Raw genomic sequence first — 20,964 nt, 5'->3', positions numbered from 1 at the left:
ATCCATGACAGCCTGAGGGGAAGATCTCTAGTGGAGATTAGCAGAGTTTTTTGGCCTTTGTACCATTATACAGAATGTTTTTTAATCAGTGAAATGGATGAAGTAGGAGATATATTAAATTTATAGGTGACAAAAAAACTGGGAAGTATAGTATATTAAGATGCTAGAATTGGGACCAAAAAAAATTCTAAGATCACTAAGGGTGATGTTAAGATTAAATTTATTCCTATCAAATTTCAAGTCATGTGTGTCTATTTTTAAAAGTCAACTACATAAAGCATAGACTGAGGGTGATATGGCTAGAAAATAGTTCAGAGGAAAAAAATTAAAAAAAAAAACCACCAACTTGACAGTAAAGGAACAATTAAGAAAGCTGGTACAGCTTTAGTGAGAAAGTATACTGCCATGACCCATCTGCAGCTGTTTTTAGGTAAGATGGTTCATATACAAAAAATAGTGACCAATACCTGGGATGGGGAACAAAAGCAGGCGAGGTGAACTTGAAATGTGGAATCAAGAGAAAGAACATTCATTAAGGAAAGGATTCCATCTTTACTCCACTTTATGGGGCCTAGCCCAGAATTCTATGGATATAGCAAGGTAACGAACACCCATCTGTTGTGTAAAGTAAATCACCTAAAACTTGATGGACAGACCCCTGTCTAGAGGAAAAGTCCTAGATCACAAACAAAACTATGACCAAAGGACATAAAGTTTCATTCATGGAAGTAAATTATAGTTCAAAAAAATACAAAACCATCAAATAAGGAGCACTCTCCAGAACTAGGATGGGGCGATCTTTGAGCAAAGATGTTTGTCAAAAGGTTTCATGCTTGAGTTCTGGGGGTGACTGATGATTCTGGAAATCCTCCCAACTCTAGGACTCCAAGATCTGATGATGATGCAGTGACCTTTACCACTTAGAAGAATTGTGCACCTAGACAAAAGGATGATGCTCCCTCTCCTCCCTCCTTTCCAGAGGAGAGAATTCCCTGAGGATCCTTAACCTGCTTCTCAAGTTGCTTGGGAAGGAAGAGGACAATAAACTGACTTTTGATGGATTCCTTCTTCATAACAACAGGGTGGCTTAGAAGCACTAGATAGAAGATCATAGATCAAGATAAAATGAATAGACTAGGGCCTGACTGCTAATGAAAAATCTCTGAGGAGCTCTACTGCTGCTGATAGGTTCATTAATTTTTTTCTCCACTTTTTTTCAAAAAAGCTTTACTATGGTTGACAGAGCATTAGACACTTCAAAAACTTAACTATCTAAGATTTTGGAAACCTGACATGACCATTTTACCTTCTGATCCCCATAAAATATATAATTATGCTGCAATCAAGATTTTCAAAGGTAGGCAGACTTTCTAAAACGTGATTCTATTTATTTAGTAAAAGTATTGATCTCTTTTAAAAAGTCAGAAAACAGTTTTAAAAATGCTTATGCTCGTGATTTAATTTCCTGGTCCTGGGTCACCAAGCAAGTGCTGGGCTCTGCAATGACCTCTGCTTAATCCTTGAAGACTTGGAAAGTACTTTAGAAAAAAAGAAATCTCTATGTGATGTCCCACATCTCTGGAGTCAAATTCTCCCCTACTTTCTCTGAGAAATGCCAGACTTTCAAGTACTTAGGACAACCCTAAGCTTCATGATGAAATAGGTTCCCCCTACTTCAATCTCTCAGTAACTTTTCCTTCTAAAGTTCACCCATCCAAAATCTGGGTATTTGTTGTCTTCATACCTCTCCTTTCTTCCATAATGAGTTTAGCACATGGATCACCCAAATTTTTTTCTCCTCCTCAATATCTGCCTTCTTATGAGGAGACTTCAAGAAGTATGCTCTCTTCCTCAAAAACACTAATTATTCAATTCCTCAAGCTAATCACTCAGTTCTCATGATCTATTTCTTCCAAGCCACATACAAAGATGCTCATATCTTTCAATCTTGCACCACTAATAGGCACTGACAAGTATCACTCTCCATGTTCAAGAACTTTGGAATCTCCTTTTCTGATCATAATCTATTAGTTTTCCACTTCTCTTTCTCACTTCCCACACCAAACTCTATTCTTCATCCACAGCCACGACATAACCTCCAACCATCTCAAGTCCTTGGTTCTCTCTCAAGTCAGTCTTGCAGTAGATTCTCTTTTCCCCATCTTGACCCTCTTCTCGAGTCTCTGGCTGACTGCATCCTACCAAGCCTCAGTCTTGGATTTTGTTTCCACCATTGCTGACTTCACCTTTATGCAGATACTGCTGAATGAAGGTGAAGAAAGCCTTATAATTATCCTATCTGAATCCACTGTAAATTGAGTTACAAAACCTTGACTGGGTCCTCAGTGCAGTTGGGCAATGTCTACTGTACATCACTAGAATCTACAGTCTCTGAACTTATCAACCCCCCCCCCCCATACTCTCTTCTCTTTTGGGTTTTCAGAACATCCCTCTCTCTTGGCTCTCTGACCGATCTGATCACTCTTCTCAGGATTCATTTCTAGAATTTCTTACTCTGTACTTTACCTGGTGATATCATTAGCCCTTACCTGGTGATACCATTAGTACTAACAGATTTCTTACTCTCTAATTTACCTGGTGATATCATTAACCCTCATAGATTTAATTACTCTATGTGTATGAGTTTCAAATCTACCTATCCAGTCTTACACTCTTTGCTGATCTCCAGTCTTGCATCTCCAAATGCCTTTCAGATATCTTAAACACGACAGTAAAAACTAAACTCTTTTGCCATTTCCTCTAATACTACCCCTTTACTTTCCTATTGTCTGCCAGGAGTGTAATCTGGATGCTATAGTAAGAGGAACAAACATTAACTGTTCACTCATTATTTCTCATGCTCCATTATCCACCTCAAATCTTCTCCCTTCTTTTCTCTGACACCAGCTCCCCTATCTAGTGCATGCCCTCATCACCTCAATAGCTGCCAGTGGTTCTACCTGCTTCAGGTCTCTCCCCACTCCAGGAAATTCTTTACTCTGCTATCAAAGTGATTTTCCTTCAGTGTAAGTCTATTCATGTCATACCTTTATTCAATAAATTCCAGTAGCTCCCTATTGCCTCCAGATCCATATACAAATGCTGTTTGATGTTCACAGTCCTTTATAACCTATCCCTCCTCATTCCTTTTCCAATGTTTATTCTAAAACAAGATCCTACATCTCTTAAGCATTTTCATATCTGGAATGTTCTCTCTCCCCTCCCATCTCCAGCTCCTACCTTCTCTAGATTGCTTCAAGTCCCAACTAAAATCCCACCTTCTACCAGAAATCTTTGCCAATCCCTCTTAATTCCAGTACCTTCTCTTTGTAAATTATTTATTTATTCTCTACAGAGATAGTTTAATCAAGTTAACTTAGTATCTTTGTGCTCCAGATCTCTCATTGTAGTAAAAAGAGCTTAGAATAAGTCAAGTGTCAAACTCCCTGAGAAAGACCAGAACAGATGAAAATGTAACTGGGAATGTTAAACAAAAGTAAATAAATAAATAAATAAATAAAAATGCAACACAATGCTCATTTCTAGTTTTTTAAAACAATATATGGCCAATAGGAATCTGTTTTTTGGGTTTAACATACATTTTCCCCTTTGAACCTTGAAACACTATGGGGACAAGCAGAATGGTAAAAGAGAAGGCTTAATAGGAGACAAGGGGTTATGATATTTTTATGGTGATAAGAGCCTTGACTGAATCTGGAATATTTTGTGGTTTTAAAAAATTCCCTAACACTGTCTATCAAACAATTCTCTCCTAAGAAGAAGGTATACAATATGCCAAAGATAGAAAAGGTGCATCCAATCAAAAAATCAGTGGGGTCTTAGTTTTCATTTTCATATTTGCATAAGAAGAAGGGAGAGACAAGAAAAGGAGACCAAGCAATGGGGGAACATTTGTATTTTTTAAAAATACATGCAGGAGGAAATATCACCTCACTCTAAAATGATCCAGAATGACAGGGAAGTCAACTTTAACTTCATACAGGTCAGGTGGCTACAGCATCTATATCCACATTTGCAGGGCTTTCTTATCTCCAAATTCCCTAAAGATTCAACACCCCTGGACTACTGACACAGCTAAGGGTTAAGAGGATAGAATATAGGACTTGGTATCAGGAAGAGAGGAATCTGAAGTGCCTCAGACACTAATTGTGGGATTCCCAGTCTCTTATTTAACCTCTTTTCTTACCCCTAGCTTTTCACCAGTAAAATGGGGGTAACAACAGCACCCACCTCCCAGGGTTAAAGACTCAAATGAGATGACAGAGGTGAAGTATTTTGTAAACCTCAGAGTGCTATCAAAAGACCAAACAATTTCTATTAATATGGTGACCGCTGCCACTCCCACTCCCTGGCACCAGGAGCCACTCACCACGGGAATGTGGAGCTTGCTGAGGGGTTTGCCGTCCAGCAGGTAAGAGCCTGTGTAGGTGACATATTCAGCGTAACACTGGGGTGCTTGGGGAGTGATGTAGCAGAGAATTTTCCTCTTTTCCTCAATCTTTTTCCTGATCTGAAGGTATTCAAAATAGGGGTTCGACCTGTCGCTATGATAGGGCTCGATGTCATCCAGCTTTATAGCATCCACAATGGCTGCCAGTGTCTGCTGGATCATCTCCCGAGTCTGCTGGGTCGATGTGTTAATCTGCTGCTGCAGCTGCTGGCTGGAGCGTTGGAAACGACGTTTCCGGGGGTGTTGGGCTTGAGCATCTTCTTCATCTGTAACTCGCCCCTTTGCTCTAGTGGAAGGAGCAGAAACTGGTGGAAACTCTTTTTCTGAGGGAGAGGTGTTCTGTTTGTTTTGATTGGCAAGCATTTGAGCACGGTTCCTAGTGATTCGTTGAGGAATTTCTTCAACTTTGGGAGGTTTGGGAACTTCAGGGATTGGTTTGGGGGCAGACTCTATAGCTTCCTGCTGGGCATGGCCTGGAGGTGGATCCACCTGGGAAGAACCAGTCTGACTGACAGTGCCAACAACAATATCTTCTTGAGCAGAGGCACAGTCAATGCTGGTTTGGGTCAAAGGATTCTCAGCACAACTCTCCAATGGACAGTTGGCTACAAAGGACTCTTCTGGATTTGTTTCCCGTTCTTGGTCACCTGTCTGAGGAGGAAGTTCAGTGGAGGCCACTGGCTGAAAAGGGTGAGAGTCTATTTGTTCAGAAGTCTTCTCCTCAGGCACACTCCCAGCTTCTGCAGCAGCTTCCACAGCAATGACTTCTGGCTTTGGTTCCTCAGGTTCTGGCCCTGCTGTCACAGGCAGGAGGGCTGCTGCCTGGTTAGGGGGCAGCTCATCTTGCTCTTCTGCAGCTAATAAAGAAAGGTTCCCATTGAAGACTCCGGGGTCTCCAGGATTTGTACCTTCTGAGGCAACAACAGTGCTTTCTCCAATAGGTTCTGCTTCAGTCATTTCAGCATCTGGGACATCTTTAGTTTGAAGTGGAAGTTCTGGTAAAGAAAAGGGGCCCAGATCTAAGTCATCTTCTGCATTTGTGAAAGGATCAGGCCATGCTACTGGTTCTTCTTGATTTATGACAGAAATATTATTTTCTAAAAAGTTATTTTCCAAGGAGCCAAGAGCTTCGACCTGGGTTACGGTTGGTATGCATGTGGATTCTTGAACAATCTCGGGTGTTTCTTCTGGAAGAGGCTTACAGTTAGTAAAGAATGAATCTAATCTAGAAGGGGGTATGTAAGAAGTTTGTTCCTCTGATGCTGCTATTTCTCCTGAAATTGCTTCCTCAGCAACTTCCTTTACATCATTCAGACCTGGTTCAGACACAGACAATGGATATGATATAGGAGAAACTGGGTAAGGAGAATCAGAAGGTATAAATGGTACAGGAGTTGGATGTATGGGATCTGAAGAACAGAAAGGTTTGGGAGACTCTGGAAATCTCTGTGGGGATTTAATCAGAAGTTCGGATCCTACTGACCAATTTACAGGAGTTTCAGAGGCAGTTCCAATTAAACTCTGAGTAATGGGTTGCTCTGAGTTTCTAGGAGGGTTTGCCCAGTCTGTATTATCCTCTTCTGAAATAACAGCATTAAAGGGACCCTCTTCTATTGGTTGCAGATAGCTTGGCTCTGGTGGAATAATAGCAGCAGTTGCTTGTTGATCTTCTGTAGCATCCAAGGGGATGCCCAAATCAGGGGGAAGAGCACTTTCTATAGTTGGGGCTAAAAGCTCATCTCTATGAGAAGGAGAGGATTTTGCTTGCAAACCAGAGAACACACTTTCAGGAGATGGAGCAACATTTCCAATAGCCCCTGATGTGCAATGTAATGTTTCAACTTTAGGTGAAGGAATCCCATAATCTGGAGAATAGTAACCAGGAGACAAACATGGGAACTTTTCTGCAGGAACAGATGGCAAAGGAACCTTTTCTTCCATTAAATGTTGCCCTGGAGAATCATAATTTGATGTAGCAGGTACACTTTGCTGTCTGAAAAACTTATCCCCAACAGTGAATTCCTCTTCAGGGGTCCTCCTGATATCAACAGAGATTGAACGATAAAGATTTGTGGGGAGAGTCCTTGTGGGAGTTTGACTTGGATTTTCAGGAAGCCCTCCAGAAGTATTTGTGTATCTGTCAAAAAAGGATGGTGAGCATGCATTCATGGACATGGTATGCTGAGAATCAGCACAGTCAAACATCAAGTCAGTGTAATCTTCATTGCTGCATGATGGGGTTCTAGGAGTCTGCATTACTTCCTCATAACTAGGACAAGAAACCACAGAAGCTGGAGCTGGCACCCCTGTGGGACGGCTCTGGTCTGGGCGTGGGGAAGCAGGCAAGATTTCTTTCATGTGAGGACCAGTCAGCCAATCTTTTGAGTCAGTGCCCACAGCAGGGTGGGGCTTGCTTTCTGTGGACACCACAGGGGTCACTGGGCCCAGCTCCTTCATCTTTTTCTCTTTAAGCTGAGAGTCCAGTCCAAGTGGCTTTTTGGAAGGCAAATCTAGACTCCTCTTCCTTGCCTCCTCAGAGGATCTCGCTTTCTCTTTCAGTTTTGGGTCCCCAGACCTGTGCCTCATCTTCTCCATCTGTTTCATCCGTTCTTTGTGCCGCTTATGACGCTCTTCAATCTCCAGGTCTTTCTGGCACAGCATCCGCTCAAAACTCGTCATCATCAGGTCACCATCTCCTAAAAGTTTTTCTCTGGGTCTAGTTTCCTTCTTTCCTGCATCTTTGGATGGTGGAATTTTGTCATTTCCATTACTAATCTTCAATGAGTCAGACTTTTCTTTCTCTTTTAATCTGCTTTCATTAAGCTTGATACTTTCATCCTTTGATTTATCTTTGAAAGCATTCACTTGAGGATTGTCCTTCTCTTTAATCACAGACTTCTGTTCATCCTTATGATGCTTAAAAAATCCATCTGTGTGTTTTTCTCTATGTTTTTCCTTTTCATCTTTCCATTTTTCTCGGTGTTTATCTCTTTTCTTCTTTTCCTTAGTTGTACTGATGGAATTTGAAGCATAAACTTTTTCCTTTTCTGATTTCTTAGAAAGTTCCCTTTCAGTATCATTTTTGTCTTTCTTTTCAGTTGAGAAAAACTCAATAGTTTTCTCTAATTCATCTTCTACCTCTGTTTTCATGTTATATGACATGCCAAAAGAATCACTATCCAAGGAGAAGTCTTTTTCATACTGGGCTGATTCTTTTCTACTGTCCTTAAAATCATCACCTTTTTCTTTTTTCTCAGACTTCTCTTTCTTGGCCTTTTCCCTTTCGTGACTTTTCTTTGATGAAGATGAAGAATGCCTGTGTCGCTCCTTTTCTTTCAGTTTGTCTTGTAAGGAAGGAAAGGGAATAGAATCCTTAAATTTGTCCTCAGCAGGTTCTGTGAATGATGATTCAAGGAGACTGCTCATGCCTGGATCTTGCCCTCGGTCTGTGAAGCTGTCAGATGAGAGTTCACTGATCTTATCATTAGAATCATCTCTATATTCATTAAGGGCTTCTTCTTCCAACTTCTCCAATAAGCTTTTCTCCATATCTGCCCCCTTGGAAGATTTCCTCTCTTTGGAATGTTCTTTATCTGGCTTTTCTTTATGTTTGTTTTTGACCTTGTCATCAGTGGAGTGTTTCCTTTCAACCTTTTCAGGAATTTTTTGTTTACTTTTCTTTTCTTGGATAGAGTCAATGGAAGTTCTATCTTTTCTATCCTTATATTTTTCAACAGAATCTTTCTCTTTCTTCTCTTTATGTTTTTCAAAGTTTTTTTCTTTTTTATCTTTCCCTCCTTCTGTTAATCCCTTTTCCTTTTTCTTCTCCTTGGATTCTTTATCTTTCTGCTTTTCTCCAGAGTGCTGCTTATCTGAAGAATATTTTCGGTGTTTTTCTGAGGTGTAAGTTTCTTTATCCTCATCTTTTTCTTGTACACTCTCCACTCTTGACACATCATTGCCAATTGTGTCCCCAATTTTGAATCCACCTGAATTATACTCCTCTTTCTCATCTTCACTTTCATCTGTGAAAATATCTGCAATGTACCAGCTTTTATCTTTAGTCTTTTTTTCATCTCTTTTTTCAGCAAAGTCCTCTGAGATAGTTCCTGAGAAACTTTTGTCTTTCTTTTCTTTAATTTGATCAAGGGAAGACTTCCTTTCTTTGTCTTTGTTGTGCAAATCCTTATATTTTTCTTTTGTTTCTTTTTTCTCTTTAAAACACTTATCCAATTCTTTGTCTTTTTGAGTTTTTTCAAGAATGGATTTTTCATTTTTTTCTTTGTCTATTTCTTTAGATTTTTCTTTATATTTATCTGATTTCAGTTTCTCTTTTTTGTCCTTATCAGTAGTATCTTTTTTATCTTTTTCTTTCCCTGAATGATGTCTTTCCCCCCAAGTCTCTAGATTTTTTCCAAATTCTGAATCTAATTTGTCCTTAAAAATTAGATTTTCACAACCATATTCTTTAAGGTCGTCTCTGTAGGTTTCCTCCTGTTTAACCTTGGCATCTTTTCTGTCTTTGGAGCTATCAAATGAGTCTTTTCTGTCTTTACAGTTATCACCCACATCTTTTTCTTTCCGATCTCTGATACCATCTGCAGAATCTTTCCTCCTTTTCTCCTTTTCTGATAAGTAACTGGAAATACTTCTGTGTTTCTCAGTTGGATCTTTCTTTTTTTCAGAGGTTTTGTCCAAATAATCTCTGTCTTTCTTTTTAAAGAAAGAGTCCTTTTCATTACGTTTTTCATTATATTCTCTTTTTTCTTTACTTTTGTTATCCCTCTTCTTTTCCTTTGTTTCCTCCTTCACTGTTTCCAAAATTAGTTTTGCTACGGAGTCATTTTTTATCTCTCTATAGTCTGTCACTGGAGAATCCCAACTATCTTCTCCTTTGAAATCAAACGATGAATCAGATAAATCAGAAAACCACCTCTCTTGCTGATCATCAGAAAGGCTGAATTTGGTATCTTCACTCTCTAAAAACTGACTTTTATTACAAAATTCCTCAAAACCAGATTCTTCCCTATAAACTTTTTCTTTTTTAAATTTTTCTTTATCTTCTTTAAAGGTCTTCTCTTTCTCAGATTTGGAAATTTTCTCCTCCTTCATGTCATTTTTCTTCTCTGATTTTGATTGCTTGTCCTTTGATTTTTTCTTTTTGTCCTCCTTGTGAATTCTAAGTTTCTCCTCTTTTGGAGACTTCTCCTTAACTGATTTTTCCTTTTCAGTTTTACTTGATCGATCTTTCTCCTCTCTGAAAGCTTTATTGAGTTCTTTGTTCCCCTCTTTGATTCGTTTTAGTGATTTCTCTTCTTTGGAGACTTTTATTATCTCATCTTTAAACAACCATTCCTTATCCTCAGACTTAGTTTTGATTAATTTCTCTTCTTTCTTGAAATGTTCTCTATCATGCTTTAGTACTTTTAATTTATTTTCAATTGGATTTTCACTATCAACAATTAAGGCCTTATCTGACTTTTGCTTAGAGTCCTCATAATCGTAAGGAAAGTTTTTCATTTTAATATCTTGATTATTTGAACACTGTCCTTTCTCTTTGTTTTTGTGTTTATGTTTTGTTTTATGCTTTTTAACAACCTTCCCCTCTTTATCTAGTTTTGGAATTGCTCCATCCACATTAGAATGGAAAGAGTTCTTCTTTTCAGATACGGAATTATGTGGAGTATTTTTCTTCTTGTGTTCCTGTTTCTTTCTAACTGGTTTTAATGATGCCAAACTGGAGTCTTCAGAAGAATAATCAGACTCACTTGTCAGTCTTGTCCTTGTAGAGTCTGATAAGGAACTGACATCTGACCAAGCTGGAGAAGAAATGGTTTTCCAATTATCTGTTCTCCAATGCTTGGAGTGCTGCTCTGCAAGATTTGAATTATGTTTCTGGGATGCTAAACTTCCATGAGAAGAAGTGGATGAGGCAGAAAGTGAGCTGAAAAGTGAGGGTTCCTTTAGCACGATAGTGGAGTCCTTGATACAATTAGAACTTTCAACAGAGTCTCTATCATCCTCATCACTCTCCAAATTCTCACTCTCTGACTCTGAAGAGCAAAACTTGTCATTTTTTTTGCCAAATCGAACTTCCTTGCCTTTTGTCTCTTTCTTCCGCTTCTTTTTAACTTTATTTTTCTCTTTCTGTTGCTTGATGTTAGATGACTCTCGTGTCTTGTTACTGGGCAATACAGAATGAGCTGAAAGTCTTAGTTTCTCTCCAGTACCCACAGTTACACTTGCATCCTCTTCATCTGAGGTGTCTGAAAGGATGCGATGGGCAGCTTTCTTTGGTGCAATTGTGTTATTTTTAGTATAGGTTTTAACTTCCATTTTGGGAATAGATATAAAACTATTTGATTTAGTTTCTTTTCTGTAATCCTTTTTCAATAAATGCTTATCATCAACTGGAGGAACTCTATCTTGTTCGTCATCCTCATCAAATTCATATTCATCTTTCACAGGGGTAACTGTTTTTGGTGGCTCCTGATTCTTGGCCTTATGCTTCAGGCCTTTTTCAAATTCAGAGTCCGTGTTATTGCCATCAACTGAACTAGAAGGTGCAAATGATGGGGCATCTTCTTCTTCTGAACTCTCTGTTAGACAGAATGAGGGAAAAGAAAGCATTGGCATGGAGGATCAAAAGCTAGAACTTTCATTCCCCAACAAAATTAAGGGAATGCCTGCTTTTTTGAAATACTCCTAATCAATATAACCAGATGCATAAATTTAGAGAACCCACCCCAGATTCTCACATGATCTCTTTGTGACCGACCTGTGGCAGAACAATCTAAGCTTGCATTGATCTGACCAGCCACAGTCGGAAAGAATAACTATAACAAAGTGATGTCATTTTTTATCCACTCTGAGAACAAAAGACAATATAAGGATAAAGAAAAAGAAGAGGTCTTCCTTCTTCCCTCCTGCCAGGTAACCTATGCACATCTCAGGGAAAATAATGACAATGACTCAGTAGTGCTCAGAACTACTTCCACTAAATTCTCAACCACAGCAGTAGTAGCAGGAAACTAAGAAATAGCTCCTTGGAGCCAGTTATATAGCCCACTGTGGGTGAGCCCTGAAGGTATAGTAGGAATGAGTTACCAAGATTTAATAATCTCAAAATTCTACAAACTCCAATTCTTTAATGAGGATTATCCAATTGACTTAAGGGGAAGTAGTCATAATCTTTGTGTATATATAATATAGTTTATATATCCACATTCATAAATACCCACATAAATACCCACAACCACCTTCTCACCTGTTGAGCTCTCTTCACTGGAAGTATAGGTGCCCTTCCCTAGTAGGAGATTTACCATAGTTGGAGAATTGGCTACTTTCAAAGGAGTCTCTCCTTTCCGGTTACTCTGATGAGGATTTCCTCCATATCGCAACAATAACTTCACCACCTAACATAACATACAAACATTTTATTAGAGAATGCTTTTCTGGGAAGTACAGTTCACTTTGTCATAGTGGTATAGAGCTGTAAACAGGAGATATGCTTAAAAACTGGTTATATTTTTCTCCTTAAGAAAGCACCCAGGGGTGGCTAGGTGGTGTAGTGGATAAAGCACTGGCCCTGGAGTCAGGAGTACCTGAGTTCAAATCCAGTCTCAGACACTTACTAATTACCTAGCTGTGTGGCCTTGGGCAAGCCACTTAACCCCATTTGCCTTCCAAAAACCTAAAACAAACAAACAAACAAAAAAAAAAATAAAAAAGAAAAGAAAAGAAAGCACCCAGACACAAGAGAGTGAGGAGACAGTAACTTGGGAATGGTAACAAGAATACAAGAAAGACAAATATCCTTGTTTTGTAAGCAAAGAAGCAGCCCACAGTGACTATTTAACAATTCATGTTCTCATTTACAGAGGTAGTCTAAAGGACAACTGTCAAAAAGAAAAGGCAAAAAGAACCATGGCCAAGTCTCTAAGCCAAGGAACTATCTAGGAAACAAGGCTACTCACCTTGTAGTGTCCGTTATTGGCTGCATCATGCAGTGGGGTGTCATCATCCAGCCCCTTTGTGTTGACTTCAGCACCTGCTGCAAGCAACTGCTTTGCAACATCATAGTAACCTCGATTACAAGCCTCATGCAATGCCGTCCAGCCTGGAAATGGACACATGACACTTAATACTGGGGGAATGACAGCTGAAAAGCATATGGGGGAATATTCCTTAGATTTCCATGTCCCAGAGACTTCATCCTACTCCATGCAAATGAAAGAACTCTAAGAGAACACAAGATGATCTCTGAGACGGGACTAGAAGCATGAACTACTTGGGAGATTCTCAGGAAAATCTAGGCAGAAATCTGAACTGAAGGGATCAATTCTTCAAACACTGGTTAGGCTCAATAACCTTTGTCTGTGGGACAGGGGAAATTCCTTATAACTCTAAAGAGGAAAAGAGTCAGATAACTGAAATTCAGAAGGCCAGATATACAAACTTACCCTAATACAGACTCATGTCTTCAAATAATATAAACAGATGAACACCTTCAAATTTCATTCTTAGGCATATTTTGGAAATAATAAAAAGGGAATGCAATTTTATTTAGAAATAAATTCACTGTTTTTACATTTCCCATGAAACACTCTTGGTAAGAACTATCAGAAAAGTCAAATTACATATAGATGTTAACATATGTGACAGTAACAATTCTATTCATACAAGAAAAGATACCACTTATAAATGAAACATCCTTTTCTAAGCCCTGAAAAGAAAACATCACTTCTCCAAATAAAAATTATATATCGAGTTTATTCAAGTCATAAAATGTCAGTGATGGAAGGGACCTTTGGAAGAAAGTATGATTATCCAACAACCTCATTTCAGATTACTTTCAATTTTTACTTCCTCTGCTTCTCCTCTTGCTACATAAGAATATTTTAATACTGACAAAAAAAGAATGAAAATTCTTCAACATGTACACTTGAAGACAAGAGTCTTGCATTCAAAGTTTTTCTCCTAAAAGTGCAAATATTGTTATAGCAAACATTCCAGGCATGTACATGAAAAATGAAACAGAAGTATAAAAACCTCAAGAGTCAGAACTCAGTTGAGCATGCTGAGGCCAACTTTGCCAGGTTAGTAGACATAATCCACTTTCATTTGAGAATGGTTTTTGGAGCTGGAAGAGACCTTTAAGACAGACACCTTAGCTAACCCCAGAACATAAACTACATTAAGGTACACTTCTGAGGGGCAGCTAGGTGGCGCAGTGAATAGAGCACCAGCCCTGGAGTCAGGAGTACTTGAGTTCAAATCCAGCCTCAGACACTTAATAATTACCTAGCTGTGTGGCCTTGGGCAAGCCACTTAACCCCATTGCCTTACAAAAACCTAAAAAAGCAAAACAAAACAAAAAGATAGACTTCTGAGTGCCAGTGTTCCCAGCACCAAACACACTGCCTACAAGGTAGGAGGTGATCAATAGATAACCTGCTGAACTGAAGTGACTAAAGGAGGAACCAAAGCCCTGAGTTAACGTTCAATAACTTACCAAGAAGGAACCCCAGGGGCCTGGGCTCACCATACCAGCGGCTGCCTCCAAAGCTAAGGTCACTCCTATTCCTCCTAGAGATGGTAAGCCTGCCGATGGTTGCAGAGAATAATACACCACCACCCGAAGGGTTACCTGCAAAGTCTTTTACGTTGACATCGGCTCCCTCGTTGATGAGCTCCTTGATGCGCCGGGCATCTCCTCGGATGGCAGCGCGATGCAGTCGAGTCTCTCCACGCTCATTTCTCTTATTTACTTTATCTTTGGTTTTGGAGGCAGAGTTAGGAGTTCCCTTCTGACAAACTGTAGACTGAGAGGGATGCTTTGGTGTTGTGTCTACTGCTCAACAAGGAGATCATAAGGGAAGAGTTTTACCAGAAAGGAAACCCACAGAGGGAGCTGTTGCAGCATTTCTAACTCAAATGGCTGTCAGACACCCCAACCTCTCCCCTAAGGCACTATGAAGCCTAGCATGACTCTGCAGGTTAAGCTTAAAGTGCGCTCTTTACTGCAGGAGGCTTAAAGTTTTAAGTGTGAGATAACTAAACAGCACTTCTATGGAAACAAGGTACGTGGAGATCCAAGGTCAAACAGGCTTTTTCTTTTTGTTTTTAATGGAGAGAAGAAAAAATTCCATCAGGGACACCACAGGCAGGAGAGATCTATTTACTCTCTTAAATGCAGCAGGAGCCTCTGAGGTGTTTCCAGACACATTTGCTCAAGAGGCTGATTTACTGACCAAAGTCGGGGATCAGGAGGGCTCCGTTCTGGCCATCACAGCAGCTCCAAGACAGAGAGGTCTGTGGGCCATCCTCCCTAAGCAGCGCAGAATGCAGTGGTCTAACCTTGCCCACCAAATGATCACTTCCAAGCTCACCTGGGCTATTTGCAGACTCTTCTGCTGTCATCTGCATGAGAAGGGCGACCTGCTGGCGCTCTGAGAGTGGATAACCTGCTCTAATTCCAGATAGCCCCATTCCAAACAGTAAACCAGGTTTCCTGGTGGCGGGCTCCTTTTTAATCCTCTTCCGCTCAGGACCCTGCTTTTCTGTGAGGTATGTGAAAGGAAAAAGAAAAGGGAGGGGAAGAATTCATCTGGTGGAAACTTTCACAACCGAAACACTGAATTAATTTTTAAGGGAAGAACTAATAGCAGCACTTTCATTCAATCTGACAGCTTAAAGAACAAAAAGAAAGGTCATTGAGTGTAAAAAAAAAAGTCAGAAGCACTGATGCTACCCAAGAATGACTCTCCTGGCATTATTTCTGAAATGTAGAGCAATTTAAATGCCTTACAAATCAGCCAACAAATTCAAAGCTAAGATTTCGGCTAGCAAACCTTTACCCCACTGTGCCTTGGCAGTAAAATACACAAGGTACAACCTCAGTTGCTCTTTTGAGTGGGGCCAGAAAAATAATAACATATAGGGGGAACCTTGTTTTAAAATCATTATTATCTGGTCTGGGTCATTAAGTAGCCATTAAGTAGAGGTAGCTCATAGCGTTTCTTCCCCCCTCCCCCCCAAAATAATGCAGAGGTAAAAGGGGAAAATAGTTCAAAATAAATAAGTCAAGGCCAACTGATCAGTACTGTACCTTTCTTCTTGCTTCTAGGAACCTCCATTTCATGCCATGATGCTTCGAGGAGTGTACCAGCCTTGTAGTACCACAACATGGACTGAACTGGAGGCATCTAAAAGCATCAACACAAAGCACTAACAAGATACAATGTAACAGCTCTGAAATGTTTCCATCTCATTCTCTTCATAATAAAGCAAATCCTCGACTTAGTGTCTGAACCGTTACAAAATATCCTGTCAATTGGTAGCAAAAACACATTGTGCTTTTCTTCCTTTTTGAAAAAGGAGTTGGGGAAGGAGGGTAGGAAGGAGGGAGAGGAGGATGGAATACCTTCACCTTCTTTATGGAGGTTTTCTTCCTGCTGACAATTGGGAAGTCGCTAATCTTTGGCTTCCTGATCAAGGCTACAGCAAAGCCAGACTCATTCCAGCTTGGTCTGACCCAACCAGCCCTGGACCAGCTGGGCAGGAGGTACGTGGGGCCCACTAAGGTGAGCACGGACATGGATGACCTGGTATCATGGTTTTTCAAAAGCAATCTTGGGGCAGGCAGGCCTTTTTTAGACTCCTTATAGGGAAAGTTACCACAAATCAAGAGGCTTCTCCTAAAGCTATCTCTCTGTCAAAGAGTTCTTTAATTTTTGAAATACAACTTAAAAGTCAACAGGGTCTTAGTCTCCATAATATATGGTTCCTTCTACAGGTAGTTTTGAAATTAATACCAGAGACCAACTCTTCATTATTTTGAAAATGAGCCAGGAGAAGGGTTATATATAGACTTATGCTGCTATTAAAAAGTTTGAAGAGAATTATATTATTACTTAAATGTGAACTACTCATCCAAAATAGCCAAACCTGTGTAATGGCTACAAAAAAGTTGGAGAGAGGAGACACCTTTAAAACATCCCCATTTATAAAATTTTCCTTTTCCTACATGATTTATATATATATTTCCTGGTTACATGACTATGTGATATTTTAGTTCTCAAAGAAGTCATCTCAAAAAGGCTGATTTGAAAAGTTTAAGAGATGTTGTTTGTTAAACTAAATGTTACTTTGCTAGGGATGTTTATCAAAAAGATTGTGTTTGTTACTTGGGTACCTAAACACACATATGTAAAGTTAAGTAGCTTTATAAATATCTGCCAAGTCTCCCTAAATACATAGGGCAAAGAAAGCCAGGGTGGAGGAGAAGATGGAAAGTTCTTACAAACAACTATATTAGATAAAAAAAGGAAACAAATTCCAGCAAAGAAGGTCATCAGAGAAAACTTCTCATTCTCTAATATTGTAGAGTTTAATTTTTATTATTCTGGAGATAAAAATAGACTCAAAAAGTTCAAGCTAGCAAGAGTAGTACCTTTCTTTTGTACCTTTCTTCCTTCTAAAGCTTAGAAAGAATTCACTATGACTAGATAAGGAATCTGTGTACTTATAAATAATAAAAAGACTCTTAAAAGAATATCCTCTACAGTAGAGTATCATAACTATCTTTTTAGGTCCAAAGGCTAAAGGAGATCCATATTTAAGAGTAGCCGACATTCAGTAATTGGTCCTATCTAGTAATTCACTTACAAATATTTAGAATGTAACAATGACACAAAAAAGTGGTATGGAAAATTAATTCCATATTTTATCTAAACTGTCTAAGACTCAAACTCAATTAGAAATGGATACTACTAAATTGTACAGAAAATCACATATTATTAGCAAAATAAGTATAACAGAACACAGATAATGTTAACTATTTCCCAATGTCATTTTAATCTAATTTGCCAGTCTGGAGTCAGAATAAATGTCAACACTGCCAGATGCCTCCTTTCTTCCTCTCCTCCAAAGGCAAAAAAATATTTCCAAGCAGTTCAAATTTCAAGATGGCTTCAGATATTAAGGGAATCTTTTCCAAAAAATTTAATTCTTAATTTTATCTCTTTGGAACTATAAAAATTTAAGACACCCATTTTCATTCTGGCAAACTAGAGTATATATTTCTTAAATATGCTTACCCTATCTCCCTAATTCCCATTCTGGAAAGCTGTAAGGAAGGATAGAAATCTGCTGTAGATATCCCCCTACACGAAGCAATGCAACACTGTACCCTGCCACACCTTCATACATATAAACCGTCTGTAAAATACCACCTGAACTTTGTTTAAGGAGGATCTGGCAGAACATTTCCAGATGTCACATAAAAATCTGACCCTGAATCACTTCCTAAAAAAGATCCAAAATAGAGCATGAGTTCTAATTGTGGATGGGAGCATGGTCAAGCCCAGGCAAACAGTCCAGGATGAAACTAACCACAACAGGAGCTGACAATTTTTCGAAGTTACTAACCTAAATTAGTAAGAACGTTCCCCACGAGATTTGAACCATAGGATCCCACTCTCTTGTCTATGGTCAAGAACTGGCTGAGGGGCAGGAATGCTACAGTCACTTTAAAAAGTCAGTTGCTAAGCATTGTGTAAGGGGGCTGTGCTAACATGCTGTGGAAACCAAGTACAAAAAAGACACCTGGCCCTCAAGAGTTTCAGTTTAACAGAGGAGATGACAATGCACATAACTATGAACAAAGGAGATAAATTGGAGATAAAACCAGAAGGCATCAGCATTAAGAGGGACTAGGAAAAGCTTCCTGAAAGAGGTGTAACATGGAGAAAACCAGGGAAACCTAAAGACAGCTATGTGAAGGAAGGAAATACCAGGTATAACAGACAAAACCACAGTAAACAAGATCAAAAGAAATGTAGTAAACTGGGAAATAATCTTTACAACTAATGATTCTGACAAAGGACTCATTTCTAAAATATACAGAGAACTGAGTCAAGTTTTTTTTTAAAGAAAAAAGCCAAACCCCAATTGATAAATGGTCAGATGATATGCAAAGGCAATTTACAGATGAGGAGATCAAAGCAATCCATAGTCATATGAAAAATTGCTCTAAATCATTAGTGATTTGAGAAACGCAAATTAAAGCATATCTGAGGTACCACCTCATACCTCTCAGACTGGCCAATATGACTAGAGAGAACAAAGATCAATGTTGGAAGGGATGTGGGAAATCTGGGACACTAATACATTGTTGGTGGAGCTGTGAACTCCTCCAACCTTTCTGGAGAGCAGTCTGGAACTCTGCCCAAAAGGCAACAAAAATGTGCATACCCTTTGATCCAGCAATACCACTACTGGGTCTATACCCTGAAGAGATGATGAAAAAGGGTAAAAACATCACTTGTACAAAAATATTCATAGCAGCCCTCTTTGTGGTGACAAAGAATTAGAAATCAAGTAAATATCCTTCAATTGGGAAATGGCTGAGCAAACTGTGGTATAGGTATGTTCATGTTCTATTAGAAACCAGGAGGGATGGGAATTCAGGGAAGCCCGGAGGGATTTGCATGAACTGATGCTGAGTGAGATGAGCAGAATCAGAAAAACAATGTACACCCTAACAGCAACATGGGGGCGATGATCAACCTTGATGGACTTGCTCATTCCATCAATGCAACAATCAGGGACAATCTAGGGTTCTCTGCAATGGAGAGTGCCATCTGTATCCAGAGAAGAAACTGTGGAGTTTGAACAAAGACCAAGGACTATTAACTTTAATTTAGAAAAAAACAAACGAACTGATATCTCATTGTCTGATCTTGCTATCTCATACTTTTATGTTTCTTAAGGATATGATTTCTCTCTCATCACATTCAATTCACAATCAATGTATATATACCATGGAAACAATATAAAGACTGGCAAATTGCCTTCTGTTAGGGGTGAGGGGAGGGAGTAAGATTAGGAGAAAAATTGTAAAGCTCAAAATAAAATCTTAAAAATGAAAATACCAGGCATAGTAGAAAGCCATTGAGACTGGTAGAGTAGGGGGCAGCTAGGTGGCACAGTGGACAGAGCACTGGCCCTGTACCTGAGTTCAAATCCCGCCTCAGACACTTAATAATCACCTAGCTGTGTGGCCTTGGGCAAGCCACTTAACCCCATGGCCTTGCAAAAACAAACAACCAACCCCCCCCCCAAAAAAAAAGAGACTGGTGGGAGTAAATAAATAGAATGAGAGCACAAGACCACATAACTACATGGGCTTTAGAGGATTTTGTATTTGATTTTGGAAGGAATAGGGAGCAAATGGAATTAACTGAATAGAAGGATAAAAGTATGACACAGTCAGACCTGACAGCTGAGTGGAGGGTGAACTGCAGGGTGGAAGAGATCTGAGAGACAGGAAGATGACCTAAAGACTCCTACAATAGTTAGGGGGTAGTGGGTGACAAAAGTAAATCAGAGTAATGCTGATAGAGAAAGGGACATAAAGAGAGATGCTACAAAGGAAGAAATGGCAGAACTCGGTTTGGGTTGATTGGATGGGCAAGGGAGGGATTGAGAGAAAATCAATGGTCAAATATAGCAATGTACTGCAAGCCTGGATGACTTAAGGGGAAGGTGGTGCCTTTGACAGTAAAAGTTAAATTAGGAAGATACCATACCAAGGAATATATATGGTGTTTCCTGAAATAATAATAGTTGAAGGGGCTCTAAAGAGCTTCAAAGTTTGCAAATTTTCTTTTCAAAGTCCTTTTTAAACTAGTTACCCCCTATCTTTCCAATCTTCTTAATCCTTGCCCCTGGCCCCCAAATACTCTTCATTAGAGACAAGTTGGCTTCCATACCCAGAGAGAAAGCCAAGAGGATGGGATAAACACATAGAGAAGCTTTCTCTTGATAAACAGATGGCAGAGGAGAATTCAGGGGTCAAAGCTCAGTGTCATGGGCAGAAGTACATTTCCAGGATATTTCTATATATTTTGAACTTCTGTAGCAATTATAACCTTTGGATGGAAAAGCACTTTAACCCACTGAGAATATATGTCATGATTATGATTACTGACTAACTTGGAACCTGAAATGTCTAGCTAAAATCACTAAAATGTTGATTCCATTTAAAAATAATATAACAGAAGTATGATATCATGGAAGGTACATAATCAAAAGTACTCTCAGTCTTTCCATAGATTGGAAAGCTCTACCCATAGTCTCCATTCAAAGATCAAATGAGATATTGCAAATGAAATAGCATCAAATGAAATAGGATTAACACAGTACTGGACAAACAGTAAACACTTGATAAATGGTTATTTCTTTCCTTCCCTCTTTACATCTTCCTTTTACATGATGCCTTCTCCCATTAAAACATAAGCTCCTTGAGGTCAGGGACTGTTTATTGGGCCACAGTAATATTAGCTGATAAGGTGACACAACAACCCTATAAGGCAAGTCCTCTTCTCCATTTTACAAAAAAGGAAGCTGAGAGGCAAACAAAGAGATTAAGAGATTTGCTCAGGGAAAGTCACTTACACAACAGGTATGTGAAGATGGATCTGAATTCA

General features: G+C 39.2%; 1 protein-coding gene across 5 annotated transcripts in view; it reads right to left on the bottom strand.

Moving 5' to 3' along the window:
* The window catches only part of ANKRD11 (ankyrin repeat domain containing 11), a 347,116-nt gene that overhangs the window by 18,336 nt on the left and 307,816 nt on the right, over nucleotides 1-20,964 (bottom strand). For 4 of the 5 annotated variants that reach the window (XM_074200999.1, XM_074201025.1, XM_074201017.1 and 1 more), the window contains 5 exons: nucleotides 14,863-15,033; nucleotides 14,121-14,324; nucleotides 12,448-12,590; nucleotides 11,739-11,886; nucleotides 4,391-11,070 (listed from right to left, as the gene is read on the bottom strand). In XM_074200999.1, coding sequence (XP_074057100.1) covers nucleotides 4,391-11,070; nucleotides 11,739-11,886; nucleotides 12,448-12,590; nucleotides 14,121-14,324; nucleotides 14,863-15,033 — 7,346 coding nt within the window. Of the gene's footprint in view, nucleotides 1-4,390; nucleotides 11,071-11,738; nucleotides 11,887-12,447; nucleotides 12,591-14,120; nucleotides 14,325-14,862; nucleotides 15,034-15,581; nucleotides 15,679-20,964 lie in introns of all 5 variants that reach the window. The other variant, XM_074201032.1, reaches the window with a different exon arrangement.

Source organism: Macrotis lagotis, chromosome 1, assembly GCF_037893015.1.
Source record: "Macrotis lagotis isolate mMagLag1 chromosome 1, bilby.v1.9.chrom.fasta, whole genome shotgun sequence".
NCBI classification, from domain to species: Eukaryota; Metazoa; Chordata; class Mammalia; order Peramelemorphia; family Peramelidae; genus Macrotis; species Macrotis lagotis.
This window is presented reverse-complemented; position numbering and strand designations above follow the sequence as displayed.